This window comes from Xylaria bambusicola (genome assembly GCF_022495145.1).
Source record: "Xylaria bambusicola strain CBS 139988 unplaced genomic scaffold F5B22scaffold_71, whole genome shotgun sequence".
Classification (NCBI taxonomy): domain Eukaryota; kingdom Fungi; phylum Ascomycota; class Sordariomycetes; order Xylariales; family Xylariaceae; genus Xylaria; species Xylaria bambusicola.
In genome coordinates, this window is record NW_025953624.1 from 64,077 (window position 1) to 90,703 (window position 26,627).

A 26,627-nucleotide genomic window follows, 5' to 3' on the forward strand; every position below is an offset into this window, starting at 1 on the left:
ACGGCCGGACCATGACTACGGAGTATTCGGGGGAATAATTCAAGCTAGAAGACTGGCCATCATTGCCGGGATGGCGCACAAGAATAAATCGGTGCGTCAAGCTTGATCAATGAAACCACGCATCAAACCCCATACAATACATTAATCCATCACTTAATCTATCTTAATAAGATTATGGCAATGCGAGACCAAATGACTCCTATCACAACATATACTCAATATACTAGTATCGGCATGATCAAAGGCAACAAACCTCATGTTGACATGCTGTGTGCATTTACAAGTATTAACAAACAGATATACGGACACATAGACTCACTGTCTAATGTTCCGAGCGTATATGATCATAATACAACGTCTAATTCATCCTCAGCACCGCTTGAATAACGCATGCCTATTCAACGGTGTAGCATATTACCTCGCTAGGCGCCACCGTTGTATTTTTGCACAGCACAGTGCCAAAGCATCAGGCGTCAATTTTGGACTCAACTGCATGTGGTCGTCCAACTGTTTGCAGAGCTCGTCGCTTCGAGACGGGCACGAGGAAGTATGGGCGGGTTTAAACTGTTGGTCAATGTGTCAACGCTGAAGATGCACACGGCATCAGCTTCTACCGGATACAACGGCATGTCGTTTGAACTAGACAACGAACAGCATTTGCCCAATGTATATATGTGTTTCATCGATATTTCGTGATAGTCGGCAGCTAACATAACAAGCTTAACAAGGACGACGCAGGGTAACAATATAACTTTACGTATTCAATATTTTTAACGTCATAACTAACATGGTTGAGCATACAATATCATATGCTGCGTCCCTACCATTCCCGGATCTAAATACCCCATACGCCTATAAACTTGAAACCAAGTACGCAGAAAGGACATAGGCTCTTTGCCTCATGGACTAATATGATGTCGCTGATTTATTCTTCGTCTGATTCCTCTTCGGCAACCTACAAGGTGTCAGTCAATTATCTCACAAGTTGGGCAGCGTGTAGCTTACATTATCATGGAAGTCTCGGCCCTCCTTTGTTGCTACAATGACGCCCGCGCGGATACAGAAGTCACCAAAGTGCTCACCGTCCTCACGCTCGGTTGCGTATCGCTTGAGCAGAGGCTTCATGATGGCAAGGATCTCGTCCTCCTTGATACTCGATCGATAGAGCTTGTTGAGACGTTGGCCATGGTAGCCACCACCCAGGTACATGTTATAAGCGCCATATGCTTTACCGACGAAAGCAACCTCAGCTAACCAGGGGCGAGCACAACCGTTCGGACAACCCGTCATGCGCATGACGATAGAGTCCTGCTTCAAGCCATTCTCTTCAAGGCAGTCCTCCAATTTACTGATGAGAACAGGGAGATAGCGTTCACTTTCCGCCATAGCTAAGCCACAGGTTGGGAACGCAACGCAAGCAGAAGAGCTAAGACGCAAGCCTGAGAACTGAACGTTATCAAGCTTGTATTTCTTGAGCAGCTCCTTCATACCCGGCAAGTCGTCGTCAGCGACATTGGAAAGAATGAGATGTTGGTTTCCAGTTAATCTAAACTCCCCTTTGTGTACCTTGGCGATTTCACGCAGACCGGTCTTCATTTGGAACTCTGCAGTATCCTCAATCCGGCCATTCTCAATGAAAAAAGTAAAATGATTCAAGCCATTCTCGTCCCTCTGCCAGCCAAATGTATCAATATTGCTCTTGAAGTGAAACGACCGTTCTGGCTCAAAGGACTTGCCCCACATGGCCTCAACTTTGGAACGGAAAACGTCGACGCCGAGATCATCAATTGTATACTTTAGACGGGCATGTTTGCGATTTTTACGGTCTCCGTGGTCTCTCTGAACAAGCATGATCTTTTCACAGGCGATGTGGACTTCTTCAGCCTTGACATAGCCCATCATGCGCCCTGTCTGAGGGTAAGTCTTCTTATTGTTGTGTGTAGCGCCCATGCCACCGCCGGCAAGGACGTTAAAGCCAATGAGGTGACCATCGTCTCCTTTGATCGCAATTAAGCCAACATCGTGGGCGTATACGTCGGTGTCATTGTGAGGGGGGATCGCAATAGTGATCTTAAACTTTCGGGGTAGGTAGGTTGGCCCGTACAAGGGTTCGAAGTCTTGGACTGCATCGCCCGCAATTTGCGTCTTCTTGTTATCATCGTCCGTGAGCCATATCTCATGGTAGGCAGTGGTAGCAGGAAGAAGATGGTCACTGATTTTCTTAGAACAAGCCCAAACTTCTTTATGGTATTGAGATTGGGTGGGTAAAGAACTGCACATGACATTTCGGTTGACATCACCGCAGGCGGCAATAGTAGTCATGAGTGCTCTGTTGATGGCTTGCATAGCGGGCTTGAGTTTCCCCTTGACCACACCGTGGAACTGGAAGGTTTGTCTTGTGGTGAGCTTCATGGTTTCATTGCCAAGACTTGTGCTAATGTCGTCCATCTGGATCCATTGCTGTGGGGTTGACACGCCGCCAGGGAGCCTGCATCGTATCATGAATGAATATGCGGGCTCTAGTCCTTGCGCTTTCCGCTCATCACGAACGTCACGGTCATCTTGCATATAAGTACCGTGGAATTTGGTCAGTTGCTGATCCGACGCAGATATAGCGCCAGTCGTTGGATCGTTTAGACCTTCAACGATAGATCCTCGCAGGTAATTGGAGGCCAACTTGATATCTTCGTTGGTGATCGGCGGCGGCTCTTCTGGAAGCCCTTCAACATTGGCAACGCCCAATGCCTGCCAAATCTTTGGTTCCCAGTCGGCATAGCCGGTTTGATATCCGTCAGGATCTTGGTCATCGCCAAGGCCAACATCTGCCAACCTCTTGCCGCTGAACGTGGCCAATAACCTATCAAGATCTTTGGCAGGCTTGTTGTAGTAGACCCTGTCCTCTTTGCGAGGCCAGTAGTGCTTATCGCCAAGGCCAAATACCGAGTAGTTGACGGAGGCGAGATCAAGATCGGTACTATCCTTGATCGCATCCCATAGAGGCTTACCATTCTGTGGGAATTCACCTTGCCCGGCAGTTGAGGTGACGAAAATGATGTTCTCTTCTGTGGGTAGATCTTCGACAGGATAATCTTCCATCGCCATCACCGTTGTCTTTAGCCCCCTGGCACGGCCTCTGGTTCCTAGTCGCTTAGCCAACGACTGTGCGTTTCCGTTGTCCGAAGCAAATAAGATAGTTAAAGGCGCCCCGAATAGACCTTCTAACAACTGGTTGTACGCATCTTTGGCTTTGCGCTTCTGTTGCGCTCGGACTTCTGTTCCAAAGTCTTGAGCTAGACTGGCTGCGAAGGTTGGCTCTCGTCGCATTAGCTGCGTGAGCTGGTTATCACGTGCCAAAAATTTCTTGAGCTCGTCTTTTATACGCTCCGAATCCAGGGCAAAATTAGGCTCCCCCTTTGCTTCATTACTAGGATTCCACCTGTAAAGAGGCCAGTAGCCCAAATCTACAGCCTTCTTGGTCTCCTGCAAGACCGTTAGAGGGGAATCGTGCTCGCCGAAGTAGGGCAAATAAGCTAGCACGATCGAAGGACCGTCAAACTGATCGGCTTCGAGCATAGCCTGCAGGACCTGGGTATAAGACCCATATACTGCAGTAGACGCGACATAGGCATTTCCGAAGTTCATAGCATACAGACCAATATCTTTCTTCCGTCTCTCCGCGTCTGCGGCAGCACGTTCTGAATAGGGAGTTGAGTCAATAATCAGCATGTTGACATTTTCTCCAGAGGCCAAAACATGATGAACACCAGAGTTACCAAGATCGTACGACCATGCATCAGATCCAATAAGCCATAATGATTCTTTTCTAAACAGACTCTTGCGAGAAAGCAGGTTGCGGGCAGCCGGAGACCCGTCAGTCTCAAGGCGCGCAATAACGCCATCAGCAATTTCACCTGCTTTCTGCGCGTCTTCGGCACTTGCTGCCCATTTCGCCAGCCAGTTAATAGGGGATTCCGTAGTGAAGGAGCCTGTGCTAGCCGCTGTCTTAACTTCCTTGACGAATCGTTGACGATGCTCCTTTCGGGCAAGCAATGAGCCAAAGCCGAACTCAGGACTCGCAGCTATTACAGAAGAGACGCCTGCATTCTTCGACTGGAGAGCATTTGCTACGAAAACTCTCTCGCCAAAGAGTTGATCAAGGATTTTGGTGTAAGCAGTCTCTAGCTTCGGTTGCTCCAAAACAACTGTTCGGCTATCCTCATCTTGTTCTGTTTTCCCTATCTCGAGATTCTGTAGTGGTGTGTCCAGGCTCAAGTTTTGGAAGACTCCTTTGAGCGCCTGGCCAATAGTTTCACGAGCTACGTGGCCCAATTGATGCCCAATAATGGTGCTTACACCGCCCCCAGGGCTACTCTTAACCGACGTCAGGACATCGATAAGCAACGGGCCCCATTTTGTAGTCTTCCTAGAAACTTGCTCGAGAACAGCGAGCCGCTGCACTGATTTGGGGATGATGTCAAGGAGCTTAGCACCCAGCCACGGCCTATATAAGCGTGCTGTGATCATTCCCGCCTTTGCATACACGTCGGTCGGTTTCGCACTATCAAGAGCCTCTGCGAACAACCCAGCATCGGAACCAAAAACAAAGATGGCCTTTTCCGCGGTAGATGGTCCGGACCATTCGAAAGCATGGTATTCCCTACCGGTCGCGTCCTTGAGCTGCGTCCAGATTGATACTACATATTTATATATGTCTTCGGATGTGACCTGCGGTGCAGACGGCTCAATTGTAGTCGCCTCTGAGACACTTGGCGACGCAACTGATTCACTTTGCTGGCTAGATTTCTCAGATACTTCGGCGGATGTTACTTTAGAGGCGGCCCCTAAGATGGCAGATTCGATCAAGTTGTTGGTACCGGGCGTAGCTTGTGTTTCGGGTCGTAACGAGGCCACGGCAACACGCCCGTCGTCTGCATAGATACCCGAGGTCGCTACCGAGCTGGACTGGTATCGACGAACATCGTCAAGGTTAAGTATCTGGCCCACGAAACTCGAGTCCTCGGCGGAAATAGGCTTATCAAGATTGGAAGAGTTTGAGTCAAAGAAATGTATGACACCCTTGCCAGATCGAACAGCGAGAGCATGTGCGGTAATTGCCATGTCTTGAGCCTCCTGGAGGGATTCTGACTGGAGAAAAGTCCATCCTGAGTTCCTAATAGCAGTAATGGCGGAGTAATCTGGAAGCTGGCTTGGTACAAGCGAAACGTGGAGAACCACAGGATAGTTGGCCAACTTGTAGAGATGGGCAATTGATGGAAGAAGAATATTGGAAGTGGTAGTCACAGAGGTAAGACGACCTGAGCGAGCGGGAGCGAAGACGGAAAGGAGGGGATCATTGTTATATCGGACGGATTGTATCTGTTCCCCGTCAGCCTCTGTTGGTTTAGATGGATTATTATGTCTACGCAACCGGAAACATACTTCGGGAACTGCGCCTTCGGTTCTGGAAACCAAACCAGGGTCTTTTCTGGCGGCGTATCTGTTCAGATGAGAAGAGTAGGCAGAGCCTTGCCCCTGCGCTGGTTGTACAGAGACAATAACATCGCTGGCTAGGTATGCGATTCGGGCCACTAAGATGGAAATGCTCGGTTAGCAAGGTCCTACCGCATGGCATATTTACATTGTTCTATGTAGAACACTGGTGAATTTTCATCTTTGCCTATGTACACCATGATGGCAAGATGTAAGAAACAATTGTTAGACAACTTACCAGCCTCTTCAGGCGTGCGAATCTGGATATCGTTGGCTGCCATCTTGTTACTGGCAGCAGTAGATGAATCCGCCCTGCCAAAGAGAAAGGACATTTTGAAGACAGCATAAAAAAGACTCCCCAACAACGATTAATGAGAAAAATCGCGGGTCAGTTACTACCCGCTAAGAATCTCTAATATTTTTTTTAACCATGTGGACATCTACGGCGCTGGACGATGGCGACATCTGAGCCAAATCCCGAGTCGGGGCCGTTGCTAAGGCCCCGCTGTGGCATCTAGTCTCGCAATAGCGCCTGAAATCTTGCGGGATACAGGACTAAACATATAGATTTGGACTATTCTCAAGGCTGGACCACGATCACGCCATCGTCAAAAATCGTGACACACACCAATCAGCGCGACGGCTTTGTCATTGAGCCTCCCGATGGCCTGTCTACTTTGCCCCAGATGAGCCAGACGAATGACAGGGGCCGGGAGTCGGAGGGGTCAAAGGGATTGCATCAGAGCCGCTTGACAATATCCAGGGTAACCGAGAGCCGGGCAGATGGTGCTAGGATTACAGACGCACCGGCCCAGTCTTATTGCGTACGTACGATGGTACTGAGACATTGTATGCTAACCATGACTCGGGTTAAAGACGGGATAATAAGTGAGGCATGTAGGCAGGCCCAGGCGAGCCAGGATCATGTCGACTGTATTGAATAGAGAATGGAGAATGGAGGGGTTTGGGGCAAAATCATAGGCCTTTGCCCCTCCTTCCTCCCCTCCCGATAGCCGCCACGGGTTCCGATGCGCTTGGGACGACTGGAGCGCCGAAGAATACATATTGGCACCTGTATTAAGAGAGAGGATGCCAGAAAGCAGAATTACCTAACAAACATGTCACTATATTTATATTTATATTATAGGTGCATGTACATATCTAAGGATGGAATAAATCCCACAAAGAAGAGCGGGCGACAAAGAGAGCAACATCGGCTAACTGTGGTTTCTAACACAAAACTGCGTATCAATTTAGTGAGGAGCTAGGCGTGTATGTTTTACATATGCGACTTAATATACATGTATAAAAAACCCTGAATTTCAGTCGTGTATTGCGTATCTACCTACTTAAGTACCTATGTAGATCAAGAGAGGCAGACTGCGATGGCAGGGACTGTTAGCTAATCAATCTACAGGCACCTAGTTTGGTCTTTTTTTTTTTTTTTTTGGTTAAGTGATGGGGTGAGCTTTCAGTCAACTCGTGCCCGCTTGCTGACGGTCAGGTCTGTAAGAGACACTTACTAAGGACAGAGAAAACGAAGAGGTGTGTAGGTACTGTAGGTACCTAAGGTAAAAGACAGACGTCACATGTACGTGGGAGCCCCGCGATATCAAGTAATAAGGGTCAGGGGTGTAACCTCATATACCTCATTGCCTACCAGATATCGCGAATATAATTTTATCAACGACCAAGGCCAACTAAGAAAAGACGCGCTTTTAATAATGACTATACGATAGCCTTGTCAAAGCCCGCAGCACCAACCCTGCCATTCACCCTGTATGCGGCTGTCTCGCCAGCTAGTCCCCGTGAAGCCAGCCGCACGAGCTTTTACGATAGTTTCTCCGACAACTCTGAGGCCCCTTGCGGCATTTAGGTCTGTCGACGGCGTACCCTCGGCGAATCAACGATTAACCGTTGTCCTCCCACAACAGTCTCACCAATCTCATTATCCCAACCCTTTTTCTTACAATCGACTGGCCTCCCAACACACAATGGCAGCAAAGGAGCAGGGAGACGTAAACCTCATTGAGGCCGCGAAGCGCGCGGCGTGTCAGCAGGCCGTGAAGGACAACTTTTCTCCGAGCTTCAAATATGTGGGAATTGGGAGCGGGAGCACGATAGCCTACGTCGTGGAGACCATCGCGGCCCTGGGGCCCGAGGTGTCGGCCCACATGAAGTTCGTGCCGACGGGCGCAGGCTCGACGAAGCTGATTCGGGATGCTGGGTTGACAGTGCTTCAAGTACCAGAGTTGCTGAATGAGGTGGGCTTTGCAGGCCTCGGCACGAGTAAGCAGCACCTCGACATCTACTTCGATGGCGCTGACGAGGTCGACGCCGAGCTGAATTGCATCAAGGGCGGCGGCGCATGTCTGTTCCAGGAGAAGGTGGTGTCTCGGCTGTCCAAGAAATTCATCTGTGTCGCCGACACTCGCAAGAAGGCCGACCGGCTGCTCAGCAAATGGGCCTATGTCCCTGTCGAGGTGTCGCCCATAGCTGCCGAGCTTGTGCGCCAAGAGCTCATTGAGCTAGGGAGCAAAGACCCGGTCATTCGCTTTGCCCCCACGACGACTACATACCTACTCACTGATAATCACAACTACATAATTGATGCACCCTTTCCCACGCTGCTGCTGAATAGTCAGGCGGAGCTCATCGACCCGGCAAAGGGCCTCTGGACCCCTAATGCATTGACGGCCAAGATCCGTGGCATATTGGGTGTTTTGGAGGTAGGCATTTTCTCGGGCCTGACCGGTCCACAGGCCACCGCGGCTGGTTCAGATGTAGAAGGCGTCAAGCCCGTCAAGATCTATTTCGGTAAGACGGATGGGGGATTTGAGACTCAGGAGTGAATCCCTACTACTGGAACGCGCATTTAGACATTTAGGACTAAGGGAATTGAAAACAGCGATCTTGTGATAGAATCTTAGAAACTCGACGGACATTGACAACTGGCTATCACCCCACCAAGAATCTATCTATAGACAAGCCTAATCCGTCGTCTACCTAATCAACTAGAAGTGTGCTCGCCATAAAAGCAAAATATTATCATGTACTAAAAGGACCGTATTATGTAGTCACCATCTTTAGCCACCTAATTCTGCTCTTTGCGTATGCTACGTAGAATCGCAGCCTCACCTCGGAATATACAGCATGTTCATTAAACAGTACGCTATGTTCTGTACGATATTTTGAGACCCTATCTGACCGGGCCGCCCTTCTGCACTAAATGAAAGAATTGAACTTTGGTATTTGAGTACTAGCATGAGCATCCATCTTGCTGCGGAGTCTGTGTATTGGTCTTGACGTCAATCACTATAAATCTTGTTAGCGTATGTCGATTCCACGCATCGTGGCGTAGGGTTACCACGTACTTTGTGAAGAAGCCTGAGCCGCAGCATCTGTCCCCTCCATGCCAGGTAGGGCTTGCGCTATCCTTCTGAAAAGATTCTTCACATTGTGTCCTAACTTTGCGCTTGTCTCGACGAACATCAAATTGTTCTTCTTGGCTTCCTCCTCGCCTTGTTGCGTGGTGACTTCGCGCTTGTCGTTCAAATCGGTCTTGTTGCCTACAAGTACGATTATGACATCGTTACCGCGTTCCGCCCGCACATCGTCTATCCATTTTTTAGTGTTTTGGAAGGACTTCGCATCTATCGTATTTTATTAGCATTGACCAGAATTGCCATGAAAAGACAGGGTGTAGGCTTACTCGAAATATCGTAGACCACTACAGCAACGCTGGAATCGCGAATGTAGGAAGGGATCAAACTCCTAAATCTCTCCTGCCCAGCAGTATCCCATAACTGTAGGCGCACAGTTCTGTCTTCGAGGTACATGGTCTACCCAAGACAATGGTCAGTCTCACAAGCCTCGCCTTGACAGCCCTGTGTCTATCCCAACTTGCCTTCGAAAGGAAATCGATGCCGATCGTGGCTTGGTACATATTATCGAAGGAGTCGTACATGAAGCGTGTTATAAGTGACGTCTTCCCCACTGGCCTCTAAATTAGCCTCTGAAATTATGTATCTCGTTGTCATGCCGGCGCAGCGCTGGTCGGTCCAGAGCACGTACCGCTTTGTTCCCCAAGAAATACCAGTCTAAGAGGAGAGAGAGTTAACCAAATGTTGCGTCACGATTAGACCAATGCGCGCCTACTTGAATTTCTTCAGCGGGTTATTGTAGCCGCCTGCTCCGCCAGCTTGGGCCATCTTGACAAGTTTCTTTGCACACTTAGAAGCTCGGTTTTTTTTTTTTAGTTGAATCCGAGATACAGTTTCGAGATCAGGTTCGCTTTGGTAGCTGTGCGGTGTATTGATTGCTAGGCAGAACAATAGGTGGGTGCGGCGTTGGAAAGGGGGATAGATAGGTCTAGTCGTCGACTGCTCAAAGACGTCAGTAGTACCGTGGCTTAGGTAATTCTATCTGTAAAGGTATAACATCCGACGAGAAACGAGTCGAGTACCTGAAGAAGTAGGACAGGGGCTCATAAGAATGACCGAGTGAAGCCAGCGACGAAGGAACTTCTTCTTGCTGTCTAAAAGGAGGTGGACTATACTGGTCAGTGGTAGGTATCGCCCATGCATCTGATGACGGTACCTACCTACCTAGGAGGTACCTATACCAACCGCTGCTGCCACCTAACTCCGGCCTGCTGGGTGCTAACTGCTGGGCATCCCCGGGGCTGCCCTGGCACTGGTTTGCCCCATTCTGGGTCTAGCAGTTGAGGCTTAGGCTGTGGGGCCAGCCGGATTGGCGCTCGATAAGACAGACCCTTAGAGGCACTACCCGGTCCATCTCTTATCGAAGCCTTGTTCCTGTTTGAAATTTTTGGGACGACCGACCGTTTCCGCAACCCCCACATCCTCGTCTCTATACTAACCAACTGGTCAAGGAATCAGCCTCACTCTTGGTTCCTGGCGACGACACCTGGTTTCCCTTCTTTTCTGCTTCAAGGTACTCACTTCTCTTTACAATGCCGGCCTTACATCCACGGACCGCTTCGACAGAAGCGCCTGCAACATATAGCCAACCTTCAAGGAAAGGCAAAAAGGCTTGGAGAAAAAATGTCGACATCACGGACGTTACTAAAGGTCTTGATGAATTGAATGAAGAGATCATTAGAGGGTGGGTATTGGTACTCCTATATGAGGCAAAAATTGGACTAACAAGGTAAAATACAGAGGTGTCGTAGCCGAACGTCCTTCTGATGAACTCTTCACCCTCGATACGGTCGGCGATGCATCCATACCCAAAAGGTTTCCTCAGCACACCTCAAAAACATTAAAGGCAGATGAGATTATTGCCGCACGCAACTCCGCTGTCCCAGCTGTTCCCATGCGAAAACGGCCCGGCGACAAGACAACAGATGGGCTTATACCCGCTAAACGCACGAGACGCGAATATGTTACGGTCAAGGAACTTTCACGTTTGCGCAAAGTCGCTGATGGACATCACGAGTCAACGGTAGAGATCTCTGATGCTTCGTACGATCCTTGGGCTGTCGCGCCTGAGCCCGGAAGATTAGATACTTTGCAGGATAAACGCGATGACAAAAAGAAGGCTCCAAAGTCTTTTGCACAAAAGTCCATATCACTCCTTGCGAGCGGCAAAGCAACACCTGCAGTCCCAAAACCTGCAGGCGGTCACAGTTATAACCCAAGGTTTGAAGATTACGAGGCCCGATATACAGAGGAGTGTAACAAAGCGGTCGAGGCAGAGAGAAAGCGACTAGCTGCAGAGGAAGCGGGCAAGATCAAAGCCGAGGCGGCTGCTCGATCAGCAGCTGAAGCCGAAGCCGCAGAAGCTCGAGCAGAGCTCTCTGAATGGGAGGAAGACTCAGAGTGGGAGGGATTTCAAAGTGAGGGCGAAGAGCTGCGCCAAACAGTCAAGAAACAGAAGCGCAAAACGAAGGCCGACAGGAACAGGATTCAGAGACGCAAAGATGAAGAGCGGCGGCTTAAGCATGAAGCTAAGACTAAGCTCCGCAAAGAGCAATTAGAACGGATCAAGCAGATTGCGCAGGAGGTAGCGGAACGTGACCAAGCACTGGCACTTGCTCAGGCTGAAGAAGCAAGTGATAGCAGTATGGCGAGCAATGACGAAGTATTGCGGCGGAAACAGCTTGGGAAATTGAAGCTGCCAGAGAAGGATCTAGAGCTGGTATTGCCTGACGAATTACAGGATTCGTTGCGGTTGCTGAAGCCGGAAGGCAATCTGCTCAAAGATCGGTATCGGAGCCTGCTTGTTAGGGGGAAGATGGAGAGCCGAAGGAGAATACCTTTCAAGAAGCAAGCCAAGACAAAGATCACCGAGAAGTGGTCTTATAAAGACTTCCATGTTTAGCCAGGTAATTGAGGGGTTTCCTGAGACAAAATTAGGCATGATTATACCCATATACATAGGACATAGTACCTGTTCGAATATCATGTGCTTATATAAGAAGCCAGTGCGAATCAATTGCAAGATTGCAATCTGCTGAAATGGCCGAGGCAAAGCATGAACACGAAACACGCTACCCTAAGAAATTGCTTTGGGGCGAGCTCGTAAAAATATATATACGGAAGACTCGGAAAGTGTAAAATGCGATACAACGCTTATCATCTCCAACTATAATTATATAACGGGAAGGATGAATGCTGCTGTCTTGCTCCCTATCCATACCTACCTATGTATCTAGGTATGTAGGTAGGTAGTAAGTGAATACTTACTTATAGGGATGGGATGGTGCTGCCATAAATTCAGGGACCGATAATGCTGACCATCTAGGTACAACAACATACCTGAGGTACCTAGTATCTCTTACTACTACAATCTCAAGGAAGTACATTATGTGCTCAAGTACATGTAGGTACTTTTAATAACTAGGTAAGCTTGGAATTCTTAAGTGGAGGTCAAGAAGAATCCCGCCTACGCACCTTAAGCAACCAACTCAGTCTAAGGTGTAGTGGGAATAGCTAACAACTTAATAACCACTTGACTTCGCTCGCGAAGCGCGAAGTCGCGAATTGGAAAATAAAATAGTGATGTCATCCTTCGCACTTACTCATCCCGCATCCCATCCCTCGTCCCTCCCCTCATCCCTCAAGAAAGACCAGCCCACAACAAATCCGTCATTTCTACTTTTCTGGTCCTCGGAATGGTTGCGCATCCGTGATTCCTCGACGGTACTTTTCCAATGTGAGGGCAATTTAATCGCTGTCACTCGTTTCGCAATTCAAGTCGCAGAGAGAAGTTGAAAGCGGAAGTGAGAGCAAGCGTAAGACCAAGAGCAATTATGCCATCGCAGCCTGTTGCGCGCCAGCTGTTCCAGGTCGCGAGAACACATTGTCGCAGTGCCTTTGGTTACGCATCCACCTCGTCAAGAGCGTGTCCCAATACCAATCTCTCTTTTGCGCACACTCGCCATTTCGGCAGCTTGTTGCGCCCTTCACCATACACTCGCCAGCTCAAATCCACACGAAGCCAAGTACTATCCGTACCGAATCAGTACACTCGCGCACTGTCTGGCCGACCTCTTCCCCAGCGGCGATCCGTCTTACTCAACTTCGCATACCGCAGCGCCGCGATCCTCGGCACAGGCGTCGGGTTTGTCACAGTACTTTTCATCGCCTTCTTCTTGTACGACTCAACTACTTACAAAGAGTCTGTGAGCTTCGGTGATTGCCATGTCTCCGAAGTCGCCCTAGACCCGCCGCGCGGGGGTCCGAAAAATCTACCCATTATTGAAGCCCTCCTCGACGATGATGACGAGAATGACAATGCTAAGGACAAGCAACAAAAACCACGACTGGTCATCCTTGGCAGCGGCTGGGGCAGTGTCGCCCTACTAAAGCAACTTAACCCAGACGATTATCATGTCACTGTCATCAGCCCAAAGAATTACTTCTTGTTCACGCCCATGCTGCCTAGTGCCACTGTTGGCACATTGGAATTTAGAAGCCTAGTCGAACCCATACGAAGGATACTGTCTCGAATCCGCGGTCATTATCTTCGGGGTGTAGCTGAAGATGTCGAATTCTCACATAAACTTGTGGAGGTTTCACAGATTGACTCACAGGGCAGGGAGGTCCGGTTTTATGTTCCTTATGACAAGCTTGTCATTGGTGTAGGGTCTAGTTCTAACACCCATGGCGTCAAAGGCCTAGAGAACTGCCACTTTTTGAAGGACATCAACGATGCTCGAAAAATTCGAAACCAGGTTATGAGAAACGTAGAGCTAGCTTGTCTCCCTACGACAGAGGACAGCGAACGCCGGCGCCTGCTTTCGTTTGTGGTTAGCGGGGGTGGTCCTACGGGTGTTGAATTTGCTGCTGAGCTTTTCGACCTCTTGAATGAGGACTTAACTAGAAATTTCCCCCGGCTGTTACGAAACGAGATTTCAGTACATATTATTCAAAGTCGCTCACACATTCTCAATACATACGACGAAGCGCTGTCAAAATATGCCGAGGAGCGCTTCGTTCGAGACCAAATTGATGTCCTCACAAACTCCCGAGTTAAAGAAGTGAGACCTGAGAAAATAATCTTCACGCAGAAGGCTGATGACGGCTCAGATGTCACGAAAGAGTTACCGATGGGTTTCTGTCTCTGGTCTACCGGTGTCTCACAAGCAGAACTTTGCCAGCGCATCGCAGCAAAGCTCGGGCCTACACAAAACAACCGGCATGCTCTCGAGACAGATACTCATCTTCGACTGAACGGCACACCCCTTGGAGATGTATACGCCATAGGTGACTGTGCAACGGTACAAAATAATAGCGCGGACAACATCATCTCTTTTCTCCGTGGGCTGGCTTTTAAGCATGGCAAGGATCCAGAGACGCTTGAACTCACCTTTAGCGAATGGCGCAATGTAGCTAACGCTGTCAAGCGCAAATTCCCACAAGCAGTATCGCATCTCAAGCGTCTTGACAAACTCTTCGAAGCATTCGATAAGGACCAGTCCGGCACACTTGATTTTGGCGAGCTTAGAGAACTATTGAAACAAATCGATAGCAAGCTAACTTCACTTCCCGCTACTGCCCAACGCGCCAACCAACAGGGTATCTATCTTGGGCGTAAATTCAACAAGCTAGCGCATTGTGCTCCTGGCCTAACTCGAAATGAAATCAAAGACGGTGATGTAGATGATGCCTGTTACAAAGCTTTCGAGTATCACCACCTTGGCAGCTTGGCATACATTGGAAACTCGGCCGTTTTTGATCTCGGTGGTGGATGGGGCATCACTGGAGGTATATGGGCTGTTTACGCGTGGAGGAGCGCATATTTTGCTCAGAGTGTGGGTCTTAGAACCAAATTCCTAATGATGATGGATTGGTTAAAGAGAGGTCTCTTTGGAAGAGGTATGTGTGTGTCGCCCCTCTAAATCTGGGTAATACTGCTAACTTCCTTATGTCAGACCTTGTGAGCTTCTAAAACAATTGAGTCTTAGTCCTCAATATTTCAAATGTTAGCGAAATGGGCGTAGTTTCGAGGGGTCGCATTTTCTAATGCGAATCGTGTGACACTAGATTTAGACATTGCTAATTATATAGATTCCAACAATACTTAATCGTCTTATGACATGTTGAGTCGCTTCTCATTACCCTCGTGTCATAACGTCACTGTTCCTCCTTTTCATGCCTGGACGAAAGCTTCATTAGGTGTCAATTGGTAGTTGACCAACTTCCTAGCGCATACTCTTACATGAGATTCGTGCTCGAGAGTTTGATGGTACTTATAAGCTATTGTATCGCGCACACGGTGATCACTTCATGTATTTTCTACCGTTGCGGCTATGGGACCAGTCTCTGGTGCCGACCTTACAGGTTCGCCCTAAGAGTAGAACCTGAACCATGACGCCCGTGTCAGCTTCTGATAATGTATACTCCAACCAGTTTGCGATCTTGTTGATACGGGGAGTATAATGGGAGATGCTCTGGGGAAGGGTGGACAAGAAACAACGACCACGTATCGAGTGCGATGATCCTTTCCATGTGTCCACCCATTGCATCCAGCAGACAAACGTGTGAACTTAGAAAAACAGCATGTCATCCTTATCCCAGCCCATTCCAGTAAAAATAGACAGCACGCTCTCTTCAAGAGGCTTAGGCCCGCATACGAGAACAAGGTCTCCGCCGTCCGTACTTGTACACGGCCCCACCTCCTTGGCAATGAGGTCTGCGTCCACGCGTCCCCGGCGACCCGTCCAGGCCGGATCAGGGCGACTCAGGACATAGTTGAGACGATACCTATGCTCATTACCGGCTATCATAGCATCCAGATCGGCTCTGCAGAGGATATCCTTCTCATTGCGGTTGCCGTTAAGCACCACGCAACAGGTGGGGTCCTCGCGATCTGTGAGAACTGCGCGAAGTACGGCATAGATAGGGGTTATGCCCGACCCGCCACACACCATAATGAAGCGCCGAACTCGCCGCTCACGGCCGGATATCCTGCAGACCCCGCGGCCGAGATACTCGAACTTGCCGTGCGGGCCTTTGAAGTCGACGAAGTGGCCGAGCGGAATCGAGTCCAGCGCCTGCGTCATACGGCCGCCCTTCTGCGTCGGCGCGTCCCGGTAGATCTTGACCAACACGTCGAGCTTGCCCTTTGCGCCTGTGGGTGAAATGGGCGTGTAGGCGCGCAAGATGGCCTCCCGCGTTACAGGGTCACGCAGACGCATGGTTAGGTGTTGACCGACCGGGAGCCCAACTTCCTGGTTAGCGTGGTCGAGGTCGAAGGTGAAGATCTTGGTGTCGGGCGACACGCTCCTCTTCGCGGATAATATGGCCTTTGACCACATCTTATGTTGCAGGAAGACTGCTCTCGGCGGCGCGTCTTCAGGTGGTACCTCTTCGTTGTTCGCTAACAGCGCTTGGCTTGCTTTGTCGAGCGTTCCAATGTGATAGTCCACCAACATTGCTTTGGCATTCTCGCTATCTATAAATTTGATTGGTCAATAACATCAAGACGGGGGTGTATGGTGAGATATTTTCACTTACGAATGGCGAGGAATTCCTCGCTGGCATCCTGTCCCGCTGCCCCTGTTATTGAGGTTGGGCCTCCAGGATGCCCTTCGAGGAAACTCGTCCCGTTATAAACCTCTCCGTTGACCACGAACCAAGGCTCTTCTTCTCCATCGTGAGCTTTGAACTCTTCTAGCGATATCGTCCTTTTTATTTCCTCGTTGGTCATACATATTTCTTTAGCCGGCTCCGTTATCGTGATGACCTCCGACTCCCCAGCTAGATGCTCGCCCCAGTAGCCGTTTGTCAAGTCACCCCCCGTCTTTTTGACTCTCTCCATCCAACCTCCTGGCATTAATGCCGGCTGCGTTGGGTGTTCGAATCTTAGGCAGTGTCTCTCCTTGAGTATGACGACTCTGAACCATGGGTTGTTCATCATGCCAAGCACACTCCAGTACATGTCTCGAGGCTGGACCATCATGGCCTCATCCATTGCTCGTACCATGATATCATCCGCGGCCTGTAGTTGGGATATCGGTATGTCCAGGTTCCAGAAACACCAACAGAAACAGCTCTCTCTCCAGGAGATATCTATCCGGCCTCCGTATAATGTTTCCCCTTCGGTCGCAAGACGATATTGATCCTCAGGATACGTTATGTTAGCTAGTATCCAGGTCTTCCCTTTGTCAAGGGTAACCTCCACCCTACTTATTCTCTTGCCACCGCCAGCATAGGCATATCCACGAACATTATACGTAGACTGAGACCCGTGCAAATCCAGTATCTCGTTATGACCTGGGTAGCACGTCGCACTGTTGGTGTTGAGGTCGTAAATAGCATATCGCTCATCCTTCCAGGTTTCCGGCAAGTCGGCGCTCATTTCGGGGTCAATCATCGTTGGCAGGACCCTGTTATCATATATGTGGTACCAGTTGGAGCTGGGCTCCTTCGTGACGATGATTCTCTTCAGCCATTTGACACTCCGGCCGCCTATTTGCCCTGGGATCACGACGCGTAGAGGCTTGCCGTGATCTGGAGGCAGCGTCTCGCCATTCATCTTGTGAGCAAGCATCACCCCACGCTCAGCGTCTAACGCCCAGCTTAATTTGATGGATGTACCGTAATAGCCGTTTGGCAGTTTGTCGGCCCCTTCAAAGCATACGTACCTCGCACCACGTTGGGGCATTGCCGCTTTGAGAAGGTCACCGATCGCGACGCCGGTCCATAGAGAGGTAGATAATCCGGCAGCTCCCCATGAGAACCCTTTCGTTTTCCGTACTATATTCTGCTCTTTTCGTCTGTTTCCAGCGCAGACTAGGGTTATGGGATATGTTTGTTGTTCATAATCTCGCATGAGGTCGGCTAAGCTCATACGAATGGGATTGTCGACCATGCCTTCTATTGTGAACTCCCAATCCACAATCTCCGAATCTTCCACCCTGGGCACTGCTCCATGGTTACGGACATAATGTAGATCCTTGGTTGTCAGGAATCCCTCGTCGTACAGATTGCTGAGCGGTGCCTCAACGTTGAAGGGGTGAATTCCAGTGAGGCGAATTAAACGGGGATCACGGATAACGTGGTTATCAGGAGTTTTGAGGTCTTCTGCGAGAACAGTGTTGTCGGGTTTACTTCTTGGAGGTAGAGGGTAGAGAGGGAGCTTTAGAACGTTCGAGTTATTACCATTGGATGATGATGATGCCCCGGTCTCTGTATCGCTTGGCTCTAAACTGGAGTCTGTCGATTCTCTGTCGGTATCTGGAGGCGTGGGAGGAAAGTGCTGATGCCCGGAGAGCTGAGCTTTACTTGGCAGGTCTGATGATTCTGCCCTGGAAGCATCCATTGTGTGTATGTCTGAATCGCAACTCCAATCAAAGATAGCATATACCCTCTATGCAGCGTTCTATGCGGGATTGATCGATTGAATGTTATTGTATCAAATTGATCAGGTACGATATATATCATGAGTAGGCATGTTAGTAGTAATAGAAATTATAAGACTAGTTTCAGAAATACAAACTCCTCGTGCATGGCGGTAATATGGTAGAATAAGAGGAGCCGACTGTAGTAAACTGACAGTAACCACTTGACAGCCACACGTACGCATCTCCGGGCTGCATACTGACTGATCTGATCCCCCGCGGGATACAAAATCAGGTAACTTATGGTCCTGAGAGATTACCTAAACGTAGATCCATTTGACTGGCCTCTCTATGTCCGAGGCATAATCAACATCCCCACCGGCTCATTCTGCTATCTACCCTTGCAAGAGGAGCGGCGCAGTCCGATTCCGTCCAGAGTCTCCAACCGAACGCGGTCTTTTGTCTCAGCTGCCAGAATCAACAGATTCGAAAAGAGTACAAGCTTGCCTAGTTGAAATGCCGAGATCTGTCTAGCGTCAGATATCCACGAGCCAACCTTAGCCATCAAGCCTGGGAGCGGCTTATCAAACGAGGAGGACTGCTGGTGTCGAATGAGTATCCCCGCGGACGTGGCCTCTTATCAGGCACGATTTGTTAATTGCGATATTTCACACGGCATCGTGCAATGTTAGCGAATCAAGGCCGACGATAAGGATAGTCGGTGGCGGAGATGTTCGATTCAGCTACGGGGTACTAGCATACAGTATCTACCGGTCAGTACCGGTCTCCATTTAGTCCTAGGAGAACATGGAGCGAGGGTCTCGGCGGGAGGACTTTGGCGCTGCTGAACTGGCAGTCATTTTTGGGACGAAGTTGAAATAGTTGCACACATAGTATATGGTAGGTAGTAGTTGAGATAAGAGACAGAGCTTCTGATTTGTCCCCGAGCGTGGAATGCATCACCATGCTGGCCATGACTTGGGGGTGATGGCAGACGATGCGAACGGGCTTGCCAAGTAGCGCCAAGCATAGGCACTTCTGCATTCTGGTCAGTATTTTCGCAAATCGACTCCCAGCAGGTTGGTGTATGGCTTCGCTACTGGTTAGCGGCTGCTGTTCTCCACCTCAAAATGGGCCAAGTTGAAGCTCTCGGTTCAACCGTTGTGATGCTCTGGTATTGCTATGTGACATGCCTACATGTATGCACATGCAAGCATTTCAACGCTGCATTCCACCGCCTTAGGTTGAATGGGTGTACAAATGGCTACCTGGACTTCTGAAGCGGCGAAACGGTTATGATGAGCTCCATACTCTCAGCCAATTCCAAGCTTCCTGTAGATATTCGAAAGCCCTGTGCGTAATTGGGATTTTGGTACGTGGGCACATTTATCGTAGGCCACTTACATTTCTGATCTTCTCTTCCTTCTTCCTAGCACTATCTGACTACCTAGCAGGCCTGTCAGAGAAAACGCCTGTGGCCAGACAGTCGGTGGCACTACTACGCACGACATAAAAGTCCAATTATATGCCTCATCCTAACTCGGTTTTGACAGCCAACGACTGGAGACATTCACGTGAGCAGGCCCGTCAATCTGGTTCTGAAACCTGCAGTTCATTCTTGTTTTCTCGAACGGTTGCACAACATATGCTTGCGCGTGGATATGGAGCCCGCTCGGGCGTAGCCTATCCACTACTGGATGCAGGTGCCTTGTGTGCTTCTATTTGTGATATCGCCCTTTTGCATCGGTTTTCGAGCATACCCTAGGAGTATTCAAAATCACTCTCTAAGTTGCCGTCTCTAGCCAAACAGGGTGTCTGTGACCAGACTTTCCTCAGAGGTTAAGTGGTACCTAGGCAGTATGGCTTCATGGCGCGACATCGAACAGATCCATCATCTTTCGGGGATTCTAGCTCCTTTTCCTGAGAGTGAAACTTGATTCATTTTAAACCATCGAGGCCGACTCAAGCAACAGGTGTGCGGAGTGGATGGAGTGGAAATATGCTATAAAAAGCGAGTAATATAAAGAGGTTAAAGACAAGAAGGGCTGTCACTAGAGGTAGACAACCTTGGGCAACAAAGACAGGCGGACACGACCATCTGAGTCGTTTTGTCATTAAAGGCTACGATTGTACAGACTACAGCTAAATAGCGCAACTATAATCAAGCATTTTGTAGTAATTCCCAATAACCTGGCGTAGACGGCGTGCTTAAGTACCGTCCGAACCTTATTATATTCAAGGTACCGGATCTTGCCCGGGCCAACACCGTCGGCTTCGTACCCGGGGCATCGGCTGCCGCTATCCGACAATATAAGCTCGAAGGGTCGCGTAAACACGAAGAGGCTACTACCAATGCCATACATAGTCAAGTCTTGGTGCTAGATAACTTACTAGTAGAACTTCCCTATTATGTACGCAGTATCTCTATGTACTTTTTTTTTATATTACCTAGGTACATCATATATAACAGTAGATGTAAGGTTTGTCAATAGTGTGCTCTACTGAGGCGTTGTATACAGCTTACCTACCCATTCACGTAGCTTACCTGAACTTACTCTACCTAGGTAAATCTATGTATACCTACACCTAACCCTCTTACGATTAGATGCCTACCTACATTAGTACTTGGAACACTTGGAAAGCGGGTAGGTATAAAGCCAGACCAGCCGTGTAAACTTCTAGGTAAGACTTAATATATGTTGGCTTGAAGCACTTATCTGTTAACTAATCTACCCAAACAGAGATATTTAGGCGAATTGGCTGAAAGACATTATCGTGGCAAAGTCACTCATTAGCGAAGCATTTAGATGTTTTAAAGAGATGCTACACCTTTGCCGTCTTTTAAAAATGATATGGCCTGGATAGGTAACATTGAACTTGATGTTGCAAGGCTGAGGCTAGGTACCATACCCAAAGTGGGTGGGAAATTGGTGCCGCCGCCAATGACCCCGCACTTTGCCGATATGTAAATTACAACCTTCCCTACATACATGTACATGAAAGTACTTTCATGTACAGCCGGCCTTGAACATTGCTTCCGCGTCCCTATCTACATAGGTATTCAGAATGCGTGCGGCCGTAGCGCCAATCACCAGGCTTGACTGGCTCGATTGAGTACCTACAGTAGGTTAGTAGTGCATTGTGGGTTATTAATAAACCTTCTCTAGAGGTATCTACATGGCAAATAGTAGGTAGGTAGGTGCATCCCTAGGTAGTGACCTATCAGGTACATACCTGGCTACCCTACTATGTACCTAGGTAGGTTTAGTGGAAGGATGAATGATGCTGGATGGAAAGGCTACCACTGCATCCATCATCCGTCGACAAAAGGCTACCTACCTTGCCTAGGTACGGATGTTCATTTTACCCTATCCGCCTTCCTTCAAGAACACCTACCTACCTACATCATACACCATCTGCCATTCGCACGACAAATCCTTTGCCCGGTCGCATCCATCAACGTATTAACGCCAGTTTCAACCACCGCTTCTGTTGCGGGTACTTCGTGTCGCCGAATCGAGACTGGCAAACGACCAAGCACACCCGCACGCTCCCAGCAAACCCGGCCGAATTGTTGCTGTCGCTAACTATCGTACCGTCGTATATGTGACCTGCCTGCCTTGGTCTCCGTATCAGGGCAGAGTCCGTCACCTTGCTACCCATGCCGGCCGAGGCTGATATTCCTTACCACTTCCACTACCTGGGGCGCTTTATTCCTTAGCCTTAGCTGTGGTTGCCGAAACAATTTCGCGAATGTAGCTATTGGCCTGTTCTCCCCAATCCTACCACTAGCTGTCCATAATGGACCGCCCACGAAAACGTCAGCATCATTCCTAACCTCGCGGCTTGCACCATCCTCCGCGCTTTACGCTAACACCCTTTTAGGAGAGCTGCTGGCTCTTAACGAACGTGCATGGAATGGAGAAGCAGGTTTGTAGTGTGACAATGAAACGCGGATATACCGTGGCGCTGACAAGAAGCCAGACATATTTCCCCTTGGTTCCGTCTTAGATTCCTCGCTCAAGAAGAATACAGCCTTTATCAAGCGGCTGCGCACCGCCGTATCCTCTGCGACCCAAAACACCTTCCTGCAAGAGATTCGAACCCTGAGTCTAACCAAATACCTCTCCGAAGTCGTCTCGGCGTGCTATGAGGGTCTGTGCAAGCTCAAAACCCCCGGTGAGATTGATTCCGCTGTCGAGATCGTCAGTGCACTACATCAGCGCTTTGGTCCCGCAGAATTCACCGAATACCTGGGATGGCTTCTTGGCAAGGGAATGGCAACACCGGACAAAAGCCTGTTGAAAACGCTAGCGCCTGAAGTACGCGAGAAAGAGGAGAAGGACCGTCTGGTTCGCCAACGAGCCCTTCTACGAGTAGTTACAGAGCTTTGGATTGTTGGTGTTCTCCGAACCCTCGATGATGTAAAGCCTGACGATGCGACTCGCAGCCTGAACGGGAAGAATGCCGAACTCAAAATCAAGACTGCGAACGCTACGAAGGGCGGTGGAGCTGAGCCATTCCCTCTTGAAGTTCTGAAGGATCTGCTCGGCCACGACAGAGAACACGCGAATTTGCCACTGTTAGTCATATTTGTGAAGTCGTTTAGTTGGGACATCCTGGGTGTTAAACCAGCCGGCGCAGAAGGTCGCAAAACAGTTGAGGCTGACGGTATCGCCAAGCCTCTCGATAGCGGCATTGATCAAGATGCGAGATCCGACATTATCGATCCTGATGATTCTCCGTTCGCGTCCCCGGAGATTCAAGAACGCTTCAGGAATATTCTTTCAAAGTATTTCGAAGATGTCAAGACACATCTGGTGAAAGATCAGAAACACATTGTTGCTCAAAAGGGGCGAAATTCAGAAGCTTATGTGAAGTCGGGAGAAGTATTTGAAGATCGCCAAGCCAACTTTGAGAAACAGTTAAAGGCTCAGGAGCGCTTGGCTTCTAACGCCCAAGTTATTGCTGATATTCTTAACATGGAAATGCCCGACCTGAAGGAGGCTGGAGATGGGTTTCCTAACACCAATGGCTCGATTGGCCTTGTTAAAACTGGAGAATACCTAAGAGGGCAAAGTGAAGGTGCAGGGATTTGGGAAGATGAAGACGAGCGTCGCTTCTACGAAAATCTGGTAGATTTGAAGGGTAAAGTCCCTGGCATTCTTCTGGAAGATGGTAAAAAAAAGAAGACAGACACAGACGAAGCGGTCGGTAAAAGAATAGACTCGACAGACGGTGCGGATAACGCCAAGTTCACCGAGGCTAACGATGACCAGTCTACAGCTATAGTGAACAAGACAATTGGTGCGCAAGTGGATGTTCTTCTGACTCAGCTACCAGATCTCACAAGCAAGGATGCAACAGACCAGATAGCTATCCAGTTCTGCTTCTTAAACTCCAAAGCCTCCCGAAATCGACTGATTAAGGGACTGACCGAAGTGCCTAAAGGTCGAACAGACCTCTTGCCATATTGGGCGCGTCTCATCGCTACCTTGGGTAGATACATGCCCGATATTCCCAAAGGTATTGTCGACTACCTAGATGCGGAGTTTCGAAGTCTCCAGCGCCGAAAGGAGAAGGACTTTCTTGGTCAAGTTCGGTTGAGCAACATTAGGTACCTGGCTGAGCTGACTAAGTTTGGTATTGTACCTGAGCACGTTGTCTTCCATTGCTTGAAGGTCAGCCTCGATGACTTTTCACGGATGAACATTGAGATTATCTGCAACCTCTTAGAGAATTGCGGTAGATATCTCCTACGTAACGCGGATACTTCGCCTCGTATGACTACTTTCCTAGAGACGCTGCAACGCAAGAAATCTGTTCAACATATTGGGCAACCAGAGCGCATGCTCATTGAGAATGCGATATACTACGTCGATCCACCTGAAAGAGCATCCATCCAGCAAAAAGAACGTACTCCTATAGAGCTCTTCATCCGCAAACTTATCTATGTTGACATGACAAAAAGGAATTACACGAAGATTCTGAAGCAGATACGGCGACTTCACTGGGAAGAGCCCGAGGTATGTACTGTTCTTAACTTTGATACCTCCTGGCTATTCGTCTTCATTAACATGGAAAATATAGGTAGTGGCTATTCTCGCGAAAGTATTCACGAGGCCCGCTAAGGTTAAGTACGGTAGCATCCATATTCTCGCGATACTTCTCAGTGCTATATACCGATATCACCCGAGCTTCACACTTAGGGTCATTGACAATGTTCTTGACGCTGTGACATTTGGGCTCGAGCAAAATGAGTTCAGGTACAATCAGAGACGTATTGCTGAGATCAAGTATCTTGGCGAGCTCTATAACTACAGAATGCTGGAGCACCCGGTAATCTTCGAGGTGATGTACAAGATCCTAACTTATGGACATGGTAGGTTCATCTACATCAACGAGTGATTACAGAGCTAATCCAAGATAGGTGGGCCACCAGCGCCTGGTCGATTGAATCCTTTTGATATGCCTGACGATTTCTTTCGCATTCGTCTCATTTCAACGATGCTCGAGACATGCGGAATGTTTTTCAACCGAGGCGCTGCAGGCAAAAAGCTTGAATATTTTCTCTCGTTTCTCCAGGTTTGTTCATGGTAGATGAGATAGAGGTATATATCTAACATTGTTATAGTACTATATACACACGAAGCACCCTCTGCCTATGGACATAGAGTTCATAGTCCAAGATACATTTGTTCTCACAAGGCCGCAATGGAAACTGGCCACCAATCTCGAGGAAGCAGCGAAAGCACTCCAACTAGCAATCGCACAAGACCAAAAGAACTCCGGGATTGATCAAAATGCTGAACAAGACGACGCGTCTGTCCGCTCATCTTCTGATGAAGAAGGAATGGAAGGCGACGGCGAGCTGGGTGATCCCGAGGCTGAGAGTGAGAAAGATTCAGAAATTGGCGGAGATGATGAAGATGGTGAGGCTGATGAAGATGGCGAAGTGAGTTCCCTCTTTAACCACGTAACAAAGTATCATGGTCTGATTATTATAGTACCCTGATGACCAGCATGACCAATCCCAGTCAAACAGAGGCTCTGACTCGGAAGATGAAGCGATTGTGGTGACAAAGAAAGCCGAAGAGTTTGACCCCGAGGCTGAGGCCGAGTTTGACCGGGAGTTTGCGAAAATGATGGCTGAGAGTCTAGAGTCCCGAAAATTTGATCGCAAGCCAATGTTCGATGTACCGTTGCCACTTCGCTCTAAGACAACCCGTGACCATTCGTTGAGCACGGATTTAGAAGAGCAAAACGGGGATGGTGCTAGTACAATGGCTTTCTCCCTCTTGACAAAGAAAGGCAATAGACAACAAGTAAGTACTACATACGTAAATTGTGTCGACTATTTCTAATCAGCGCAGACCCGCAACGTGGTGCTTCCCTCTGATTCAACATTTGCAGTCGCAATGAAGAATCAGCAGCAGGCTGAGCGCGAGGAGCAGCAGCGTATCAAGAATTTAGTTCTCAATTACGATCTTCGTGAGAGCGAAGACTTAGATGGTGATACTCTCCTGTCGCCCCTTAAACCCAATCCAAATATTCACAGATTCAATTATTCAGGCCACGAGAAACCTTCGTATCACACCAACCGCAGCGAGAAATTGAATAGAGACCGCGGCGGACAACGGATCCGCCGACTTCAATTGAGCGATGTAGACTGGTATGCGCGCACCCACCAAAACAATGAGAATGGGTATGATGAAACGCAGCATAGCTCTGTGGCGGACGTCGTGTCTGAGAGGCTCATGTTTGATGACAATGAAGCTATCTTGAGCCCGCCAGACCCCACTATGCTAGACAAGCGTCAAAAGCGTACAGGTTATAGACGGCATCCACGCAATCAAGCCCGCCATCTCAATCATTGAATAGCACTATCATGGGAACCGAGCTGACACATGAAATATTCACATTACATAGGACTTGAGAGGCTGATGCATTGGCGGTTGAAGAACACAAGCTTTACGAGCCGACTCGGGCGGACACCAGCACCGCGTATGTCGTTGCCTTACGCACTTGCGCCCTTGAAATGCCCAGCTCTCCGAACTCAGGGCCGCAAATACCTTGGGTAGCTGTCGAGGCTACGCGATACAGTTGACCGAGGTGGTCCCCTTGGGGGAGTGCTCATATATTGCACCACATCCTTTACGACGCCTGCATCTAATGTGAAAACAGAAGGTTATGAAACCCCAAATTCACATTGGGGCGCTTTGCTGTTAAACGGTGTACCCTGCCAAGTTGACGAAGGCAGCGGAGGTAAAGTAGATACTAGGTTGCTCTACGAGAACATTGCGCTCGAACTGCAGCAATGGAGATG

At 48.9% G+C, this 26,627-nt stretch overlaps 7 protein-coding genes across 7 annotated transcripts; 4 read left to right on the plus strand and 3 right to left on the minus strand.

Annotated features, from left to right (window-relative positions):
* Positions 1-783: 783 nt before the first annotated feature.
* Positions 784-6,170, minus strand: F5B22DRAFT_518820 (sulfite reductase). Its single transcript, XM_047972608.1, has 3 exons — positions 5,729-6,170; positions 5,440-5,588; positions 784-5,376 (listed from the first exon to the last, which is right to left on the minus strand). Exons 1-3 carry the CDS (start codon positions 5,820-5,822, stop codon positions 979-981), a joined length of 4,641 nt encoding a protein of 1,546 aa, XP_047825781.1. The 5' UTR covers positions 5,823-6,170; the 3' UTR covers positions 784-978.
* Positions 6,171-7,484: 1,314 nt separating this feature from the next.
* F5B22DRAFT_639837 (ribose 5-phosphate isomerase A) lies at positions 7,485-8,342 on the plus strand (the record flags this gene model as incomplete). Its single annotated transcript, XM_047977773.1, has 2 exons — positions 7,485-7,754; positions 7,788-8,342. 2 exons carry the CDS (start codon positions 7,485-7,487, stop codon positions 8,340-8,342), a joined length of 825 nt encoding a protein of 274 aa, XP_047825782.1.
* A 407-nt stretch (positions 8,343-8,749) lies between these two features.
* On the minus strand, positions 8,750-9,701 carry F5B22DRAFT_639838 (ras family-domain-containing protein; the record flags this gene model as incomplete). Its single annotated transcript, XM_047977774.1, has 6 exons — positions 8,750-8,805; positions 8,865-9,143; positions 9,203-9,332; positions 9,398-9,486; positions 9,565-9,590; positions 9,649-9,701. 6 exons carry the CDS (start codon positions 9,699-9,701, stop codon positions 8,750-8,752), a joined length of 633 nt encoding a protein of 210 aa, XP_047825783.1.
* A 595-nt stretch (positions 9,702-10,296) lies between these two features.
* Positions 10,297-12,178, plus strand: F5B22DRAFT_627367 (ribosome biogenesis protein Nop53/GLTSCR2). The gene is made up of 3 exons (XM_047976320.1): positions 10,297-10,617; positions 10,674-11,854; positions 11,904-12,178. The coding sequence occupies exons 1-2, from the start codon at positions 10,466-10,468 to the stop codon at positions 11,833-11,835; spliced, it is 1,314 nt and encodes a 437-aa protein (XP_047825784.1). The 5' UTR covers positions 10,297-10,465; the 3' UTR covers positions 11,836-11,854; positions 11,904-12,178.
* Positions 12,179-12,766: 588 nt separating this feature from the next.
* Positions 12,767-14,907, plus strand: F5B22DRAFT_651612 (pyridine nucleotide-disulfide oxidoreductase-domain-containing protein; the record flags this gene model as incomplete). The annotated part of the gene is made up of 2 exons (XM_047979495.1): positions 12,767-14,834; positions 14,891-14,907. 2 exons carry the CDS (start codon positions 12,767-12,769, stop codon positions 14,905-14,907), a joined length of 2,085 nt encoding a protein of 694 aa, XP_047825785.1.
* Positions 14,908-15,181: 274 nt separating this feature from the next.
* Positions 15,182-18,487, minus strand: F5B22DRAFT_519209 (nitrate reductase). Its single transcript, XM_047972610.1, has 2 exons — positions 16,476-18,487; positions 15,182-16,413 (listed from the first exon to the last, which is right to left on the minus strand). Exons 1-2 carry the CDS (start codon positions 18,280-18,282, stop codon positions 15,506-15,508), a joined length of 2,715 nt encoding a protein of 904 aa, XP_047825786.1. The 5' UTR covers positions 18,283-18,487; the 3' UTR covers positions 15,182-15,505.
* Positions 18,488-22,102: 3,615 nt separating this feature from the next.
* On the plus strand, positions 22,103-26,178 carry F5B22DRAFT_639842 (MIF4G domain-containing protein; the record flags this gene model as incomplete). Its single annotated transcript, XM_047977775.1, has 8 exons — positions 22,103-22,121; positions 22,187-22,231; positions 22,286-24,327; positions 24,392-24,683; positions 24,732-24,886; positions 24,936-25,256; positions 25,309-25,626; positions 25,675-26,178. The coding sequence occupies 8 exons, from the start codon at positions 22,103-22,105 to the stop codon at positions 26,176-26,178; spliced, it is 3,696 nt and encodes a 1,231-aa protein (XP_047825787.1).
* Between the last annotated feature and the right edge of the window lie 449 nt (positions 26,179-26,627).

Bases quoted from the DNA above. Each gene is read 5' to 3' on its own strand.
- F5B22DRAFT_518820 (XM_047972608.1), bottom strand. From the start codon at position 5,822: ATGTCCTTTCTCTTTGGCAGGGCGGATTCATCTACTGCTGCCAGTAAC. The intron at 5,589-5,728 runs GTAAGTTGTCTA...TTTCCATCTTAG, and splicing joins TCGCACGCCTGAAGAGGCTG to TGGCCCGAATCGCATACCTA. The intron at 5,377-5,439 runs GTATGTTTCCGG...GACGGGGAACAG, and splicing joins CCGAAGGCGCAGTTCCCGAA to ATACAATCCGTCCGATATAA.
- F5B22DRAFT_627367 (XM_047976320.1), top strand. From the start codon at position 10,466: ATGCCGGCCTTACATCCACGGACCGCTTCGACAGAAGCGCCTGCAACA. The intron at 10,618-10,673 runs GTGGGTATTGGT...GGTAAAATACAG, and splicing joins AATGAAGAGATCATTAGAGG to AGGTGTCGTAGCCGAACGTC.
- F5B22DRAFT_519209 (XM_047972610.1), bottom strand. From the start codon at position 18,282: ATGGATGCTTCCAGGGCAGAATCATCAGACCTGCCAAGTAAAGCTCAG. The intron at 16,414-16,475 runs GTAAGTGAAAAT...TCAAATTTATAG, and splicing joins CGAGGAATTCCTCGCCATTC to ATAGCGAGAATGCCAAAGCA.